We start from the raw sequence: 19492 nt of genomic DNA, 5'->3' as shown, positions 1-19492 counted from the left end.
TGCCCCATTGTGGGGTCTGGAAGAGGTGGGTGGGCTACGTTCACATTTGGATTCCTGGCCCTCAAACTTACTAAAGTGGAGTGTGCTAAGTGGCGAGGATCTTGGTGCTTCTTTGCAAGCTTACCTGCATCACGTACCAGGAGTTAGTGACTGGGTTTGGCAAACGGAGTCTGTTTAAGGTCTGCCCCTTGATGCTTGAAACCAAGTCTTTTGTTGTCTTTAGGGAATCCCTGATTCCAGGTAACCACGCAGCATAATTACTCGAGCTATCTGGTGGGGTTATCTTTCAACGTGCCGTGCTAGGTACCACTTAACTTTCTCAGGCAGGTCTGTTTATCAGCTTCCCTGCTACAGGAAGTTGTGGTGTAGTAGAAAGGATGAGAGGAGGCCTGGCTGCACCTGCTAAGTGAGTGTGGGAGGCGTGGAGGGTGTTGAAGGGATTCGGGGAGAGATGGCTCTCACCGACGTGATTGTTCTTCCCTGGAGAGTGATGTTCCTAGGAGCTGATTTAATCCTGCTCCTGTGGGGATGCTGCTAATGACAACACCCATCCGATATTCATACAGGTGGAGAGGGGCAATCTTCCTTTGGTTCCTAACTCCAGCATTAGAGGAGAAGCGCACAGAATTATCTGGAGATTGCTCCAGGGAGGGGAGTTAGGGTAGTTTAAAGGTTCAAGGCTAGAAAAAGTTTGTGTTCTTGTTGGACTTTTGTTTGTGAGGTATATATTGAGGCATAGGTGGCTGTGGTGATGATGGTGGGTGCTGTGAATGCTTTCAGGGTCAAGGAGGAAGTAGACATTCAAGAGATCTACTCACTGAGAGGGGAAGAAGACCCAGCAAGACACTGGGTGGCACAGGGTCTGGATGTAAGCATGTGATTGTGTGGGTGACTGAAGTTATAATTCACCAATGATTGAAAAACTTGGGGATCCCTGGATGGCTCAGCGGTTTAGCGCCTGCCTTCAGCCTGGGGCATGATCCTGGAGTCCCGGGATCGAGTCCCACGCCAGGCTTCCTGCATGGAGCCTGCTTCTCCCTCTGCCTGTGTTTCTGCCTCTCTCTCTCTCTCTCTGTCTCTCATGAATAAATAAATAAAATCTTTAAAAAAAGAAAAAAGAAAAACTTTTGTTGGCATGTCAGCTTCTGCCCCAGAAGAAATAAAAGCTTTAGGATCAGCAGCAAATGGTGGGAGATGAAGGAGGGCATTTCCTTGCTAAGGCTGTGGCCAGCTGCCCTGGTGTCTGCAAAGCCAGGATGTAGCCTACATAGTGATGCCCTGCTTACCAGCCAACAGCATGAGGCTGAGTAGAGACACAATCTCTTATGCTTGATCTGTGTTTAAAATGTTCTCTTTGGGGATGAATTGCTCCATGGATAGGCTCATGTAAGTGCCCTTTGATATTACAGAGTTTAGAGACTCTCAACAGCTGGAGGGAAGTGTGGCCATTGAAAATACTCATTATATGGTTGGGCAAGGCCTCCACCAGTAGACTTTTCCATATAAAAATGTGTGTTGGGGGCAGGGAGGAAGGGAGAGAGAGAAGATAGGAAGGAAAGCAATGGAGGCTGCTAGGGTGGAGTGTACGAGTATTTGAGCTCTTACCTTTGTGTGTGTGGAATGGATACAGAGCAGTTTTGCTGAGCTGATTGCTCTTTTGGTACCTTTGGCATGAAAGTTGAAGTTCGGAGGCACCATAATGTTTTCGGAAACATGCTTTTAAGTAAGTGTAAGATTTTTAGAAAGTTTGGAGTGTAAAATTTGAAGGAACTCCTAGTGGAAATCAATTCTAGGTAACAGACCATAGGGGACCAGGCAGTTTTAGTCTGGGGTCTCCACTCTGAGAAGGGAAAGATCTGAATAACCCTGGGCAGAGTCTCAAGGAAAAGATTGGTGGGAGAAACATATTGGACCATGATCTGTAGTTCAGCAGTATTGGCAGCAGGGTGATTCTTTGGCTGTTCAGTTTGTGAGTTAAATTGGTGTGTGGTGTTTTCTGGGCATCCCATCCCTTTTACCCTTTCAGAGCAGACATAGCCGGACCACTCAGTTACAGCCCAGGCTGAAAACCTCAGTGACAGAGCGTCTGCTCAGATGACTGATACATCTCCGAGGGTCCATGTCCGTCGTGTTAAGCAGGAACACAGATTGATCATCTTGTATCACAGATAAGGACTAACTTCTCAAGATTAAGTGTGAAGTCCCTTCAGAATGCAAGTCCTTTAGGCCAGGAGGCATGAAATCCTCACTGGCTCTCACAGGAACTGTCTTAAGGGAGCTGCTCCCTTAGCAGCAGGCTGTTCCCAGGCCTTGAGGACAGCAGTGGCCAGGGAGACAGAGGTGGTATGTCCTGACGCCACAGGCCTTCTGTAAGATGTGGGTGGAGACTCCAGGCAAGAGAACATCAGACAGGAGAGTGTGAGAGCCCAGGGAGGACACAGGGGTCAGAAGAGCAGCTGCTGGTCATACTCCAGCTCCTTCCTAAAGAGGAGACAGTTGGCAGTTCCACGGAGTTGATTTTCTTGGTTTGCTTTTTTGTGCTTGTTTTGTTTTAAATATGTCAGAGTAGTAACCCTCCTCGGGAAAGGGTCTGTCCTTGGCATAACTCAGGCTGCATCGTCTTTCCTGTTGATCCACCCAGGGCATATTGATGGCCATGGGACCAGGCTGTGGCTGGATGAACTTCGCCATGGGTTCCGTTTCTTTTTGGGATAGAGAGAAATGAATGGGAACTGATTCTGATTCTTGCTGAGTGTGGGTATTAGATAAGTGAAGACAAAAGGTCTCCTTTCCTATTCACCTGTGATAGTTGATCCTTCCCTTGTCAGGAAATAGTTAATGCAGAAATAGGATGACAGGGACCAGCTAACAAAAAATGTTTTTCAGAATGCTAAGTGGCCTAGGATTTGGAGCTGAGCGGGAGTGTCAGGCACAGACCTTCTCTCAGGAGGACTCCCTACCCCCAGCTGCCATCGATATACATGATGCCTGGCTTACTGGAACAAGGAAAATTACTGAAAATCCCTTCCCCCCTCCCTGTCTTGGCTCCCATGCCAGTCTCCTGTCCACACTGTTGGCGGGTTCTGTCAAATGAAGAATCTGGCTGTATACCAGTGTCCTTGCCACAAAACTTTAGAGTCCCTACAATGAATAGTAAGATAACACTGGAGGCTAGAAGTGATGAGAGGGAAATTGGTTGGTATATTAGTTTCTGGGCTCAGCCTTTTTAGTTTACAAGTATCCCTTTCCCATTTCTCCTCTTTAATTACAGGGAGTTATTTTACTAATATTGGCTTTGTATTGCAAGAAGAAAGCAAAATTAACCAGATCATCCTATTAGAAGAATGTAACAGTTAAAGTCAAGTGTTTTGTATAAGAAAGGACTTCCTTCTTTTTCAAAAATTATTACTAAAGAATCATCATGAATTTTAGATATAACATGGTGGTATGGTTATGTTAAAAAGAGTCCTCCTGATTTAGGGACGCCTGGTTGGCTCAGTTAGTAGAGCATGTGACTCCCTATCTCAGGGTTGTAAGTTCAAGTCTCATGTTGGGTATAGAGATTACTTAAAAAATAAAAAAAAGAAAAAGAAAAAGCACCTTTCTTATTGGGGTGCCTCACTGACTCAATTGATAGAGTGAATGACTCTTGATCTTGGGGTTCCAAGTTTGAGCCCCATATTGGGAATAGAGAGTACTTAAAAATAAAATCTTTTTTTAAGGGAAAAAACAGTCATGTTTCAGAGATGCTTACTGAAGTGTTTATGGAAGAAATGCCATGGGTGTGGGTTTGCTTCATAATAATAGGGGAGGGTGAAGTGGGAAGAGGGTAGATGAAACAAGATTAGCCTTGAGTTGAAATGGCTGAAACTGGGTGATGAGTACCTAGGAGTTCAATACAGTATTTAGTTTCTTTTTGCATGCATTTGAAATTTTCCATTTCAAATGGAAAGTTAAGAAAAATAGTGGTAATTATTGTATAATACGTATTCTGAAAAAGGATGTAATACTGTACAAGTAAGGCGGTTAAGAGTGTGGAGCCAGATTGGCAGTTTGAATTCCATCTCTAATACTTGCTAGCAGTGACCTTGGGGCAAGTTACTTAACTTCTCTGTGATACAGTTTCCTTATTTGTAAATTGAGGATAAGAGTAGAATATACTTTGTAGAGTTGTGAGAATTTTATGTATTAGCTCAAACAATGCTAGTTATTAGTATTATTTAAAAAGTCCCTACCAGGGATCCCTGGGTGGCGCAGCGGTTTGGCGCCTGCCTTTGGCCCAGGGTACGATCCTGGAGACCCCGGATCGAGTCCCACGTCGGGCTCCCGGTGTATGGAGCCTGCTTCTCCCTCTGCCTATGTCTCTGCCTCTCTCTCTCTCTCTCTCTCTCTCTGACTATCATAAATAAATAAAAATTAAAAAAAATAAAAAATAAAAAGTCCCTACCAAATAAGAAAAAGGTAAACACCCTCATAGAAAAATAAGGGGAAAACCCAGGAATAAGAAATTCACACAAAAGGCAGCCCAGTTGCCTCATATTCAGGTCTTTCTCTCTAGTAATCAAAGATGTGAATATCAAAACCAGTTAGCAATTTATTCCCATTAGAAAATAAAGTCTGAAAATCCCAAGTGCAGATGAGGGTATAGAGTGATGGAAAATCTCTTTGCACCCTGTGTGTGGAGGTATAAAATAGAACTGATATTCGGAGAGCAGCATACCAATATTTAGTAGAATTGAAGGATCCCGATATTTTATGACCTAAGATTTCCTTCAAAAGCCCTCCAAGACTCTGAATTTGAATGCTGAAAGGAACACCCCTTGACCATTACCTAACTCAGATGTTGGTAATAAACGCAGCTGTCGTTAGAGCCCTCTAACTAGCCAAGCATGTTGTGAACGACTGCACCGGGCCCTCACCTGCTCCTCAGGTGGAAGTTTTCAGTCCGATGCCCTCTCTGTCATGGCATGAGTTCATCTAGAAACTTCAGGACATGAGAATCAACTATTTGCTCACTACTTCTAGTCCCATTCTCTGAGACTTATCTAAACTTACAAGGTCCAAACTTCACAGCCTAATCTTCCAACCCTCTATAATCTATCTAATCTTCTCTCCTGTGTCAATTTTCCTCTTGAACCTACCTATCTTAATGGATCAACCCCTCAATTGTCTATTCCAGTTTCAACTTATTTCAACTTCTAGTCTTTGTTTACATCTACTTTCTACCTATAATTCTTACCTTCTTTCTCTTTGTCTATTCTATATCCTTTAAGGATAAGTTTAAATCATACTTTTTTTTTTTTTAATCACTCTAACCCATACTAACTTTTCATTCTGCTGAGATCCTCTGCTGGATATCACTATTAGTAAATAGTATTATGGTTGCTTTTTTGGGGCCTTCAGCATAACCTACCACATATGGTACATACAAGAAAAGAGGGATCCCCTTTGTATTTGACCTTTTATAAAGTTTTTCTTGTTATTGGGCTCCCAGTGAAATTACAGTCAGTTCATGAAAAATGATGAATGAATTTGTGTCACCATCTGGCTAGTTCAGTCGATATCAACTTTTATAGAGATCAACCCACATAATTGGTTAAACAAAAAAGAGAGACAAAGAAACCTAAGACAGTTTTAGTTATATTGTTTCTGAGAATATAAGCATCCTAATTTGAAGCGTTGAATGTATTGTGTATAAGTCTTAATCACATTAGAAGTTTAAAAAAATAATTCACATCACTTATAAAAACACACACAGCAAGTGTTCATATTATAGAAATCATAAATAAATACCAATAGGATGAATGAATGGGGAAAAAAACCCTAATCCAGTGTTATACAACTGTATTCCTGTGACTGGGGATAAAATTTCCAGTAGCAACATGGATCCAGAAAGGTACCATTGTGTCTCAGAAATCTTAATAAGAAATAAAAACAATGTTTTCTAGACTATTCACTCAAAAAGTAGTTTATTTTTTTTAAGTAGCTTTATTGATGAAAAAACATTGATGCCAAAGATGCATGTAAAGAGTTTGAATAACATGGTTTTATGAAATGTAAAAGTAGAAAATACATTAATTTGAATTTTAAAAAATTTTATTTAAATTCCAGTTAGTTATCATACAATATAATATTAGTTTTGGGTGTATCATACAGTAATTCAATGCTTCATATAACACCTGTGTTCATCACAGCAAGTGACATTAATTCTAAATTAATGCATTAGATACACTGCTTAATTTTAAATATGTATATATACATAAATAACCTTCTAAAAGTTTATATATTCAAGAGGACCAGAGAGCTTCCCTTTCTCCGTTCCTCTCTCCCATCCATCTATTATCATTTGGGAAAATTGGGAAAGGCCTTATATTTGGGATAGTCTTATTTTAGCCAGATAGGGTGGCCATCACCTAAATTCTTTGAAGACAAGCATGTCTATTTTTTTTATTTCCCTCTTTTCACCTGGATAACTTCTATTTATATCTTGAAACTGAGCATAAATGTCATCCCAGAGAGGTTCCTTGGCCTTGCTAGTCTGGATTGCTTGCTTACCTCTGTCCCATCATTCACCCCTCTCCTCTGTGAGGCATACTGCTAAATTGCTTGGGCTTGAGGCCTGAGGTTGTGCTTTTTATCTTGAGAAACCAAGAACTTAAACATAGCTTCTAGAATATAGTGGTTGTCAAGGAACAACAGAATAAATAATTGGTGTTAGACTTTTTTTTTTTTTTTAAGATTTTATTTTCTTAAAGTAATCTCTACCCCTGACATGGGGCTCAAACTCACAATCTTGAGATCAGGAGTCCCATGCTCTAATGAGTGAGCCAGCCAGGAGCCCCAGTGTTTGACCTTTTTATTTTGAAATACCAAGAACTTAACCACAGTTCCTAGAATATAGTGGTTGTCAAAGAAGTAACAGAATGAACAAATGGTGTTTGACTTTGTTCTTCTCCGTGGTATCTGGAATACTGTTAAGCACAGATGATGTTGTTCAATAAATACTTATTGAATTATTAGGAACACACTAAGTTTCTAGATATACCTCAGAGAAGGAATTAATCAAGGTTTGGGAAATGTGGGTTGAAAGACAATTCAGGTAGACATGCATAGTCTCTGGGATGGTGTTGAGGCTGTCCTCTCCAGATGGCTTCTTCTTAAACATTCAGATGAGATGGGTTGCATGGATGGTACAGTCATTTGGGTGTCTGACTCTTGGTTTCAGCTCAGGTCATGATCTCAAGGTTGTGGGATCAAGCCCCCTGTCAGGCTACACACCCAGGTGGAGAGTCTGTTAAAGTTTCTCTCTGCCTCTCCCTTCCCTGGCTTGCTTGGGCTTGCTCACTCTTTCTCAGATAAATACATACATACATACATACATACATACATACATACATAAAGTAAGTAAGTAAGTAAGTAAGTAATAAAAAAATAAAATAAAATGATAAAATAAAATAAAATAAAATAAAATAAAACCCAGATAAGGGAGAAAGCTCCTTGACGCTGAAGCCAGGATTCTGCATTTGGGAGATTAAGTTAAAGCTTCTGTTTAGCCCCAAGGACAGCACTGTGCACTCCATGTGGGAGCATTCCATGAAGAGATGGACAAAAGCCCAATTTAATTACTGAGATGGTTGTGATGATAATCCCATTTTTCTCATCCAGTTCACAGTCTAGGAAGGGCCCTAATCCAAATAGAGTATTTTTCCTTTCCCTGAGGGATCCAGACATTTCCCTGTCTCATTATCGCTGTGTAGGGAATCTGAAGTAAAGCTGTTCATTGAACTATTTTTGGTGCAATATACAAGATACTATGATTGGCAGATAGGATGCCATCCAAGATTGACTGTAGTTGTATTGGACATACAATACTAATTAATCAAATGTAATTTTTTTGAATAAAGAACCCAGATACTCAAATTTTTTCTTGTTTATTCAAATTCTATTCCTTTTCACTTCAGCATATCCTGTTCCTGACCGTGTTTTGCTTTAATATGTATGTGAAATGGCTGCAGTGGAAGTGCTAGGATCTGTCAGTGGTGGGTGGTATATAGCCACTGAAATAAGCATCTCAAAGTGTTGTTAAGGAGAAGCAATAGAATTGGTAGTAGGGAGGGACTGTTTTCATTGGAGTCACAGGATGATGGCTTGGGTACCATGATCCATTGTTTTGGGCCCTCCATTTTGCAACTATGTACATTCCTTTTTAAGCATACTTGGAGTTGACTGGGTTTTAGGGGATTGACTTACAGTGATCATACTTGCTAGAGATTAACTGATATAAATTAATTAATTTATAATATGAGTTGTAACTGCCAAGTGGTACAGTATTAGACCACTCAGTGTATCTTGTTGCTTTAAGATATCTGTATCGTGAGCAAATACTAATCTAAAGGTTGTTAGGTGAACATGGATTCAGAGCAAAGACACGGTGGGTAGAATGGATAGGTTTGTAGGGTGATCTCACTAACTGGAATCATCAAAGTTTGGCAGCCTGATTTCTCCTGTAGAAATGCACTTATCAAGGGGATGAGAGTCCTGGAATCTACTAGTTAGACCACCATTTTGCCATTACAGTCTTGGCGGCATCATGCATTGATTTCCCCTTTCTAGACTCCATGCAGACTACCCATACTCTTGTTCCCTTAGTCTTTCTTCAGACACCTTAGTGATATTTAGTTGTCTTCAGCTTTCCTAATAGAGTATTAAAGTTCCTGGCCCTGTGTTTTTCTGAATTTAGAATATCTTCACCTGATATTTAATCTTATCTACTAGGACTTGAGTTTATAAATTTAACATTCAAAGACTGGGAAGTGACCTATTGTTGATTGCCCCCTTGTACTGATCACCAGGGAGGCTACTCCTTTCACAGTGCCACACCTGATGGAGATAGCTGAGAGACAGGTGTTCTACTAACATGCCTGCGCCTTCCCTGCCCAAAACACCTGGCCCCAAAATTGTGCTGGGCATGCTGTTTTCTTATGATGGGAAAGAAATGCACATACCCTAGGCATATTACCTATATCACTTTATTTCATCCTTATAATGACACTATGAGAAAGTTATTTTCTATTTTAAATATGGGGAAGATAGAGACAGCCTGAATGGCTCAGCGGTTTAGTGCCTCCTTCAGCCCAGGGCGTAATCCTAGAGACCCGGGATCGAGTCCCACATCGGGCTTCCTGCATGGAACTTGCTTCCCCCTCTGCCTATGTCTCTGCCTCTCTCTCTCTCTCTCTCTCTCTCTCTCTCTCTGTGTGTGTGTCTCTCATGAATAAATAAATAAAATCTTTAAAAAAAAATATGGAAAAAAAATATGGGGAAGATAGGGTGCAAAAAGCTTAAGTAATTTGCCTGAGGTTACATTCCTGCTAAGTACCTCCTCTCAAATGCATGTCTCTCTGACTCAAAGGCTTAGTTATTAGTTACTCTGTCTTATTGAGAAAGGTTATTTTGTAGCTCTCATTATAAAAGTAAAATATGTTCATTATTTAAAGTCTGAAGAAAGGTAAAAAGAAAATTATCCATAGTCCCACTCCAGGAGAGACAACCATTGTTGATGTTAGTTCAAACTTGTTTGGTTATACTACACACTGTTTTGAATTTACTAATAAGTAAGTTTGCAGAGTTCTAGGTGGGCCTTACCCCAAAATATGTTCGTTTATCTTATTTTTTTACATTTGTTTATTGTTTTATTTTTAAACTAAGTGATTATATTAAGCATGTAAATATCCAGCATATGACCAGCACAATACTAGGTGTGTGGGTGATATATGGAAGCACTGTGATCGCTGAGTCTCAGAGTTAGAGGTTGTTTCTTCTACAATATCCCCACTTCTGCTTGAACACACCATGTTGAGGAACTCTTCCTCATAGGGGCTGCCTGGAATTTTAGATAGTTCTGACTATGAAGATGTGGTACTGGCTCCTCAGGAAACCTATAGTCTAGGGGAGATAAGATAAAATGTATGAAATAAAAGCCAATAATTAAAGATAACATTTAATATTATGTGGGAGTAAGAGTTGAAGGAAGAGCCATCATCCATGCAAGGAAGAGCACACATAGCCCTGTGTTTGGACTAGGTCTTTACTATATAATCTTGTTGGTTATCACAGCAATCCCGAGACAGTCCTAAAACCTTGTCTCAGGTATTATTCCCACTTTATAGATGTTATGACTGAGGTGTTATGAGCTTACAGTTGGTGAAGTTGATGAAGTTGACATTTAAGCCCGGGTCTGCATGGAACCAAAGGCATGGATTTCCTTCTGTACCACAGAATCTTCTCTCTAAAGTAGTTCCTTTGCTAGATTTGGCAGTTTCATAAAATAAAGTTTTTTTCTTGTAAAAATGCACACATATAAAAAAAATTGGAAAATATAAACATCACCTCTAATGCTACCATTTAGAGATACCTGTGATGACTGGTTTCGTGTCTTTCTCTCTTGTACTTACCCTTATTTACTCTCATGTACACATGTGCATTTACCACATGCCCTCTGCATATGTATGTGTATTTATATACATATGACTATATACTTAGGTAGTCAGTATATCTTTTATACAAACCACTATCATTGTATATTATTTTGTATTCTTTTTCTTTTCATGAAATATGGTGATCATTTTCCCGTATCCTTAATATTGGGACAGATATATAAAAGGTAAAATACTTTTTTAACTCCTACAAAGACATCTACCATGTGTACGTGCTCTTAATTTGTAACCAATCAATCCTTTATTAGAGTTGAAGCTCTACAGTTTTTACTGTAATGTTTATCATATTTTGATAAGCATTCTGGTATAAACTTTTTTGTGTGTGTATCTCTGATGGTTTCCTATTGTGTATGTGTATTTTAAGACTTTTGATTCAAAAACTGCCATCTGGAGGAGTTCTGTCGTGTGGACTCTCCCTCACCTGTGTGGTGTGTGAGAATTGGGGTTGGGTGTTCTCTCCAGTACTGAACAGTGTCATTACAAAAAACTCTCCCTGTTCTTGATAGGTGAAAAATGACCTCTTTTGGGGTTTTAACTTGCATCCCTTTGACAACCAAAGAGAATGAATGTGTGTTGCAGTTGTCATCTCAAGCTCTGCCAACCTTGGATCTCCCAAGAGCCATGTGTATGAAGAAGAGAAGGCCCGAAGGCTTCATCTTATTTATACTAAAGTGCTCTGTGTCCGATTTGTTGACAGATCTCTGACATCTACATTAGTGGAGAGTCAGGGGACATGTCAGCCAAGGAGAAGCTGCTCTTGTGGACCCAGAAGGTGACAGCTGGCTACACAGGGATCAAATGTACCAACTTTTCCTCTTGCTGGAGTGATGGGAAGATGTTCAATGCACTTATTCACCGATACAGGTAAATGCAGTAGAAGTTCACTGTTCCTAGAGGGGCTTCTCACCTTGCTTGAAATGAGTTATAATGCTGTTTTTCCCCTCAACCAAGAATCAAGACTCTGGTTCATGTTACTCATTTAGAAAAGGAATATATAAGGCAGCCCAGGTGGCTCAGCGGTTTAGAGCTGCCTTTGGCCCAGGGTATGATCCTGGAGACCTGGGATCGAGTCCCATGTCAGGCTCCCTGCATGGAGCCTGCTTCTCCCTCTGCCTGTGTCTTTGCCTCTTTCTGTCTCTCTCTGTGTCTCTCATGAATGAATGAATGAATGAATATTTAAAAAATAAAAAATGAATATATATTGAACCTCTACTGTTCTAGCACTGGGTACAAATAACAGTAAACAAAATAGCTTTTGTTTACTGGAAAGCTCTTGCTTTCCCAGAGCTTATTTGTTTGTTAGGCAACAAACACATAAATACATGGTGTTATATGACGGGGAGTACAATGGAGGAGTAGAAAGTGATGGGGTTTGTTATATTTTGGACAGGGTAGCTGGAGATTGACTCTTTGACTAGGGTATTGGAGCAGAGCTGTAAAGGAACAAGCCATGCAGGCCTTCTAGGGTCAGAGTACTTCACTGGGAGGAAACAGCAAGTGCAGAGGGCCTGAAGTGGGGCTTACTTGTAGTGGATGAGGAACAGCAGGTGGCTAGAGTGAGAGGAGTGAGGAAGATAGGAATTATGATGACAAAAATAAAAATGCTTGCACTCTTAGTGGTCATAAACACATCCCAATTTTCACTTTCTACTAGGTTATGATTCCAGTGAAATCCAGTCTACTTGCTGTCTGTGTTTAGAGTGAGCGAGCACTGAGTTCCTGTCATGTAATTAAAAATGGAGTTAGTGCTTTTCTAAACCTCTTGCTTTCTGTCTAACACAATCAGTATAGTCCAGTTCTGGGTGCTTCTGAGAGGTTTACTTTGTGTGAACGCATATGTAATGTGTAGATGGTGGCCTTTCATTTGCCTTGGTGGACTTTTACAGACCTGATCTGGTGGATATGGAGAGGGTACAAATCCAAAGTAACCGTGAGAATTTGGAGCAGGCTTTTGAAGTGGCAGAAAGACTGGGGGTCACCCGCTTACTGGATGCAGAAGGTGAGACCTGGCCAGAGTTGAGTATGTTTGGCTTATATTCATTGTCTTTCTCCTGGCAGCTTCCTCTGTTCTGACTAAGAGATTTCTCACCCTGTTTCTCTCAGATGTGGATGTGCCATCTCCAGATGAAAAGTCTGTGATCACTTATGTGTCTTCAATTTATGATGCCTTCCCTAAAGTCCCTGAGGGTGGAGAGGGGATCAGTGCTACGGTAAATGAACACTTTCCCAAAATGCCTTCTGACTTTGATATGTTTGGGTGGAAGTATTAATTAGACCTTATTTTTCAAACACTCACTGTATGCAGAGCACTTTTATACATAGCAAATTGAATCCACAACATCTTTATACATGGTCATTGTCTTTGGTCCCCAGAAATGAGTCTAGATGCTCCTAATTTTATAGCATCCAGCATAGACTATTCTAGTGCCAGAAAATTGAATCCCATCTTGAGAGCCCTTGAGGAGCCCTGAAACTGGACTAAAAGCATTAAGCTGAGCAGCTGTGTAGGCAATTAGAAGAAGGGGGTTTTATGTGGTTGGGGGTAGCCTAAGCTGCTGTCTTCTGTGCTTGTTTTGTATACTGCTAATCAGAAGGTGTATGATATCTACCTTTTGGCAATAGGAAGTAGACTCCAGGTGGCAAGAATACCAAAGCCGAGTGGACTCCCTTATTCCTTGGATCAAACAGCATACATTACTGATGTCTGATAAATCTTTCCCCCAGAACCCTGTTGAACTAAAGGTAAGGTCATGGACTTAAATTGTTTTTTATAAAATTCATTCCTGGGATTAAGTCTCAGAGCTTTTGCTGCTGGCTCCTGAGTGAGGTGGCATAAAAGGTGGGTCAGGTTGCTTATATCCATCTATTCATTTACCAAATGTTAATTTTTTAGGCACTTTATAACCAATATATACACTTCAAAGAAACAGAAATTCTGGCCAAGGAGAGAGAAAAAGGAAGAATTGAGGAATTATATAAATTATTAGAGGTAAGGAAGCTTATCCTTTGCTGATTCTTAGGGTGTGCCTGGTTTGCCTTATTGTTATTTCTTTGTCAGACTGCCTGCATCCTCTTCCCAACCTGGAATGATAACAATAGTCTCAGGGTGACAAACAAGCCTCACTTTTGGTCTCGTCTTGAAAATTTGTGGTAAAGGGGCAGGCAGTATCAACCACCTGTATTTTTAAAGCAGGCTTTTGAAAAATGGCATGCGTTTTTTTCAGAAATATGAGTTTTGTGAATGAGCTTTCTGTTTTTCAAAAGGAAGTAGTTCTTTCACTAAGATGGAAAGACTCTTCCATCCACATTTTGATTCCTAGAGAATTTGAAGCTGTTGATTTGGGCATTGGGCCTTTCTAGAAGGGGGTTATTGAGAGGACAGGAGGATTTATGGAAAACATAGAAGAAATGGAAAGATTTAGAACACGCAGTAGTCCCTATATTTTGGAGGTGGTTTCTCTCACCTCAAGGTGAGCTACTGCTAAATATTCAGGTTCCTCTTATTGGACAATGGAAGTAACTGCAGGTGGCGGGATGAAGAAGCTAGAAGTGAGGTAGTGAGAACGTGTAAAACTGGGCCTGAGGGTCTGTGTTTTTGGACTAAATCAGTGTCTCTGGGTTTTTTTAAGGTGTGGATTGAATTTGGCCGAATTAAACTGCCTCAAGGTTACCACCCAAATGACGTGGAGGAAGAGTGGGGAAAGCTCATCATTGAGATGTTGGAGCGAGAGAAGTCGCTTCGCCCAGCTGTGGAGAGGTGGGCCCAGGGCCTGAAGGTGACCTGATGCTACCTTTCCACTTTGAGCCTGGCATGTGACTATGATGTTTGTCTTATTGTAGGCTGGAATTGCTGCTACAGATTGCAAACAAAATCCAGAATGGTGCTTTGAACTGTGAAGAGAAGCTGACACTAGCTAAGAATACACTGCAGGCTGTGAGTGCTGTCTCTGCTCGTGTCACATGTTCTCCCCTTCTCACTCTCTGCTCTCATGGTCCAGATTACTGATTGGGAAATCCAGCTGTGTCACTTCATCACTTCTGGATGTGCAGTGACCCCCCGTAGCTCCTTGAGTCCTTGTGGGTGGGGCCACTGGCTTTCTCCCACTTCCATTACTCCCTTTCTCTCTCTCTCTCAGGACGCTGCTCACCTGGAATCAGGACAGCCGGTTCAGTGCGAGTCAGATGTCATCATGTACATTCAGGAATGTGAAGGTCTCATCAGGCAGCTGCAGGTGGACCTCCAGATCCTACGGGATGAGAATTACTACCAGCTAGAAGAGCTGGCTTTTAGGTGAGGAACATGGGATTCAGACAGAGGGCTTGCTTACTACTGAGGCTCACAGATGGAGAGTCAGGCTCTGAATCTTGTAATCTGGGTCGGAGGTCAGCATCTTGGTGGGGTTACTAGGGGTATTTGGTGCAGGCAAGTTCTCATGGTGGAGGACAACTTCCCCTTACTGCAGACTCTGTAGTACCTGTAGTACTATAGGAATTCCTAATCATTGTAGTACCTTATAATACCCACACATATTTCAGAGTGACCTGCAGGGATACAGTACCACATCTGGGTTAGAGCTGCTGGTGAGCCAATGCATTATTGTATAGAGAAGAATACCAAGCCCCATAAAGGGGAAGAGGATCATCTAAGTCATGTAATTGGTACAGAGCCGAGACTTAGACTCACATCTTTTGACCCCTTATCCATTGTTCATTCTATTATACTATCCAAAAGTTAATAAACAGAAACTAGTTTGCCTCCTTCCAATTAATACTGCAATTTGGCATTTGCCTCATGAACGATGAAGATACTAATACCTCCTTATGTTCATATAACACTTCTTCTTTTTCAAAACACTTTTTCCTGATATGATCTCATTTTTATTTTTACCTCATCCTTATCAAATGGATAAGGAATATTTTATCTTAAAAAGTGCATTACAGGGGTTTGGGTTGGCCCAGTCGGTGGAGCCTGTGACCTTTGATCTTAGGGTTGTGAGTTCAAGCCCCACGTTGGACATGGAGCCCACTTAAAAAAAGAAAAGTAGGTTACAGATTTAAATCTCTTCCTTTTTTCTCTTCTTACATTTCAGGGTTATGCGCCTGCAGGATGAGCTGGTCACCTTGCGTCTAGAGTGCACAAACTTGTATCGAAAGGGCCATTTCACTTCACTTGAATTGGCTCCACCCTCTACTTTAACCACTACTCATCTTAAGGCAGAACCCTTGACCAAGGGAACCCATTCTTCCTCTACCTCCTGGTTCCGAAAGCCCATGACTCGGGCTGAACTTGTGTCTATCTCCTCCTCTGAAGATGAAGGCAATCTTCGATTTGTGTATGAACTACTGTCTTGGGTAGAAGAAATGCAGGTGGGTGTATGTTCCAAGTACTTAAGCAGTGTATTCAGGTTTTTTTTTTTTTAATTTATTTTTTATTGGTGTTCAATTTACCAACATACAGAATAACCCCCAGTACCCGTCACCCATTCACTCCCACCCCCCGCCCTCCTCCCCTTCTACCACCCTTAGTTCATTTCCCAGAGTTAGCAGTCTTTACGTTCTGTCTCCCTTTCTGATATTTCCCACACATTTCTTCTCCCTTCCCTTATATTCCCTTTCACTGTTATTTATATTCCCCAAATGAATGAGTACATATAATGTTTGTCCTTCTCCGATTGACTTACTTCACTCAGCATAATACCCTCCAGTTCCATCCACGTTGAAGCAAATGGTGGGTATTTGTCATTTCTAATAGCTGAGTAATATTCCATTGTATACATAAACCACATCTTTTTTATCCACTCATCTTTCGATGGACACCGAGGCTCCTTCCACAGCTTGGCTATTGTGGCCATTGCTGCTATAAACATCGGGGTGCAGGTGTCCCTGCGTTTCATTGCATCTGTATCTTTGGGGTAAATCCCCAACAGTGCAATTGCTGGGTCGTAGGGCACGTCTATTTTTAACTCTTTGAGGAACTTCCACACAGTTTTCCAGAGTGGCTGCACCGGTATTCAGGTTTTACTGGATCCGGCAACTTGTCCTAAGGGTGCTAGGTTGCTCTGTGCTCCTTGTGTAAACTCTTAATTGTTGACTCAAGCCCCCTTCACAAATGTTAAACGGGTGGGGTCAGCTCAAATCCTCAGAAATCCCACACCCAATAGCATAGGCTTTTCTGATTTGAAGTTCTATGGGAATCCATTCCCTTTAGCTAACCATGCTCAAAGTGGGTGGAGCTCATGGGAGAGAGTGTAGTCTGTAAATCTTAGTCATCTTTTCAGAAATTTCCTCATTGGCAGAGGAGCTTATTCTTGACTCTTTGTTGTTGGTCTTACCTCTTCAGTTTAAGCAAGGTTGCTGTGTTTCACAAATCTTAGGGGTACTGTTTGCATGTTTTCTAGGTTAGTGGTTCAATTTGATATTGTCCTTATCCTTCTAATCCTTTTGTTTTCTCTTTTTAAGATTTTATTTATTTATTTGAGAGAGAGCATGAGCAGGAGAGAAGCAGAGGGAGAGGGAGAAGCAGACTCCCCACTGAGTAGAGCCCAATGTGGGGCTTGGTCCTAGGACCCCAAGATTATGACCTGAGCTAAAGTCAGACACTTAATAGACTGAGCCACCCAGGTGCCCCATCCTTTTGTTTTCTATTAAATTCTTCCCCATGAAAAAAAAATAAATTCTTCCCCATGTACCAATAAATAAAAACATCCAAGAGAAGCTATTTGTAAATTATCTACCATTGATCAATAGTTGATGCCATGAATGAAGTTTAACATTTTCAGATACTTCTTATATCCATTCTGATTGTGAAATGAAGGGGCTCCATAAAGGAAAATGCCTAAACTATAAAGTTAATCTTCAGCCTGTGGAAACACCTTTCTGGTTGGTAAATTCAGGAATGTATCCCAAAATGCACCAACAGAAGGCTGCCCTTGCTGCAGTAGCTGGTGGGGTCTAGTCTCCAGCCCCTTGGGGGTGACAATGGCATGTTTTCCTATGAGAGGCCATGATGGAGGTGGCTTAGGTCTCCTTTTGCCCAGTCTTCTACCTTCAACCCCCTTGCCCAACATCAATTCTGAAATTTTTCCGTGTTTGCCAATTCAGTCAATTATGTACATATTTTTCCTTTTCCAGATGAAACTAGAACGAGCAGAATGGGGCAATGACCTGCCTAGTGTGGAGTTACAGCTGGAAACACAGCAGCACATCCACACTAGTGTGGAAGAACTGGGCTCAAGTGTCAAAGAGGCCAGGCTGTATGAGGTACGTGCTATTCTGAATCCATTATGAGAAGGTGCAGTGGGGCAGGGCGGGTAATGGAATAGTGTGCATGGTGCAGCTATTTCCGAGGAGAAGTGGGTTCTGCGGGCATCTGGGTGGCTCAGTCAGTTCAGCATCCAACTCTTGATTTCAGCTCAGGTCTTGATCTCAGGGTTGTAAGTTCAAGCCCTGTTTTGGGTTCCATGCTGGGCATGGAGCCTACTTAAAAAAAAAAAATAAAAGGCAAGTAGGGGGCTCTGGAAAAGAATGATAACATGAGCAGCACTTTACAAACAAATTCCCTTTCCACATGAAATGTCTCTTTTGCTCTTTGAAATACCCTTATGAGCAAGGTATTTTTATTAACCTCTTTTTACTAAAAAAAGAATAGTGATATAGAAAGCTAAAGTCAAAATCAGTATGTAGTGGGTGCAGTTTCCAAACACAGGCCCTCTCCCCTAAAACTTTCTGCTCTTTCCACTTCACCTCCTGCCTGCAAGGGAGAGCTGATACAGGGAAACTTCTTCAGTCTCTCCCTCCCTCATTCTGTCTTCCCCATTTGTAATTTTAACTTTCCTCTTCAAAAAAGCAATCGAGTAGTTTGGGTATCATTAGGCATAAGTTTTGCTAGAAACCTCCCAGAGTTACTGGAAGTATCAGATCAGTCAGCTGTATTCACCCCACTGAATTGTCCCTCACCCAGTGCTGCCCCAGGCTTTAAAACCTGACCCAGAGATTTGTTATCTCAACTAACCAGTTCTTATCTGTGTGCAGACATAGTTGAAACCATATTGTACATATAGTTCGCTTACTTTTTCTCTAATGTATCTATTTCATTCCTTTCTTATCAGGGAAAAATGTCCCAAAATTTTCATACCAGTTATGTCGAAACTCTTGGAAAGCTGGAGACACAATATTGTAAACTGAAGGTGAGTTTTGGCTCTTTTATTTTCTTCATGGACAATACAGTTCTTTCCAAACAACTGTCTTCACTAATTCAGAAAGTTTATATGGTTCAGCCCTGTTTTGGTTTTCTGTTATTAGGTTATACCACTTACTTTGTAATTGTTCATATGTATTACGGCATTTTCTGTTTTCTTAGTGGATCAGAAACTACTGCCCCAGAATGGTTTAATTAAGTAGAAACTGCCCTAGTTTCCATGTTTTACCCAGGAGTGGCTGTATGTGTCTTGAGACACCAAAACTAAAAGTTCGAGATTAGTAGGAAGGAGACTCCTCTTCTATGTCTTCTTTGTTCCTGTCTTTTGAGATTGTCCAGGGTAGGACAGGTCTAGGATCATCCTTTATTCAGGGAGCCCCACAAAAGCCTGATGAGTTCTAACTTCTTGCTAGGATTGACCAGGGCTCTGGGAGTCCTGTACCAAACTTGTACTAAATTTGAGTTCAGGTAGGCACACCCAGTGATGAAAAATCAAGGCCAAATTTATTTCTTGGGTTATTCTTTGCTTTGATGCCACATGTGCTGTCTTTTACATGGGAAATCCTGGGAATCTAACTTTGTAATCCTTGCTTTGTCTAGGAAACTTCTAGCTTCCGGATGAGGCACCTCCAGAGCCTGCATAAATTTGTCTCCAGAGCTACAGCTGAGTTGATCTGGTTGAATGAGAAGGAGGAGGAGGAACTAGCATATGATTGGAGTGACAACAATCCCAACATCTCAGCCAAGAGAAATTATTTCTCTGTAAGTCTAGCACAACAGACCTGTCATATTTATGTAA

At 41.2% G+C, this 19492-nt stretch overlaps 1 protein-coding gene across 24 annotated transcripts in view; it reads left to right on the top strand.

Annotated features, from left to right (window-relative positions):
* Nucleotides 1–19492, top strand: part of MACF1 (microtubule actin crosslinking factor 1) — a 341210-nt gene that overhangs the window by 163414 nt on the left and 158304 nt on the right. For all 24 annotated transcript variants that reach the window (XM_072771834.1, XM_072771853.1, XM_072771848.1 and 21 more), the window contains 12 exons: nt 11194–11360; nt 12383–12495; nt 12600–12706; nt 13119–13238; nt 13390–13485; nt 14126–14253; nt 14337–14430; nt 14633–14787; nt 15587–15863; nt 17628–17756; nt 18605–18682; nt 19294–19455. In XM_072771834.1, the coding sequence (XP_072627935.1) occupies nt 11194–11360; nt 12383–12495; nt 12600–12706; nt 13119–13238; nt 13390–13485; nt 14126–14253; nt 14337–14430; nt 14633–14787; nt 15587–15863; nt 17628–17756; nt 18605–18682; nt 19294–19455 (1626 nt within the window). The remainder of the gene's footprint in view (nt 1–11193; nt 11361–12382; nt 12496–12599; nt 12707–13118; nt 13239–13389; nt 13486–14125; nt 14254–14336; nt 14431–14632; nt 14788–15586; nt 15864–17627; nt 17757–18604; nt 18683–19293; nt 19456–19492) is intronic.

The sequence above is a fragment of the Canis lupus genome, chromosome 13, assembly GCF_048164855.1.
Source record: "Canis lupus baileyi chromosome 13, mCanLup2.hap1, whole genome shotgun sequence".
Lineage (NCBI taxonomy): Eukaryota > Metazoa > Chordata > Mammalia > Carnivora > Canidae > Canis > Canis lupus.
Note: the sequence above shows the minus strand (reverse complement) of the source record. Positions and strands in the feature narration are given on the sequence as shown.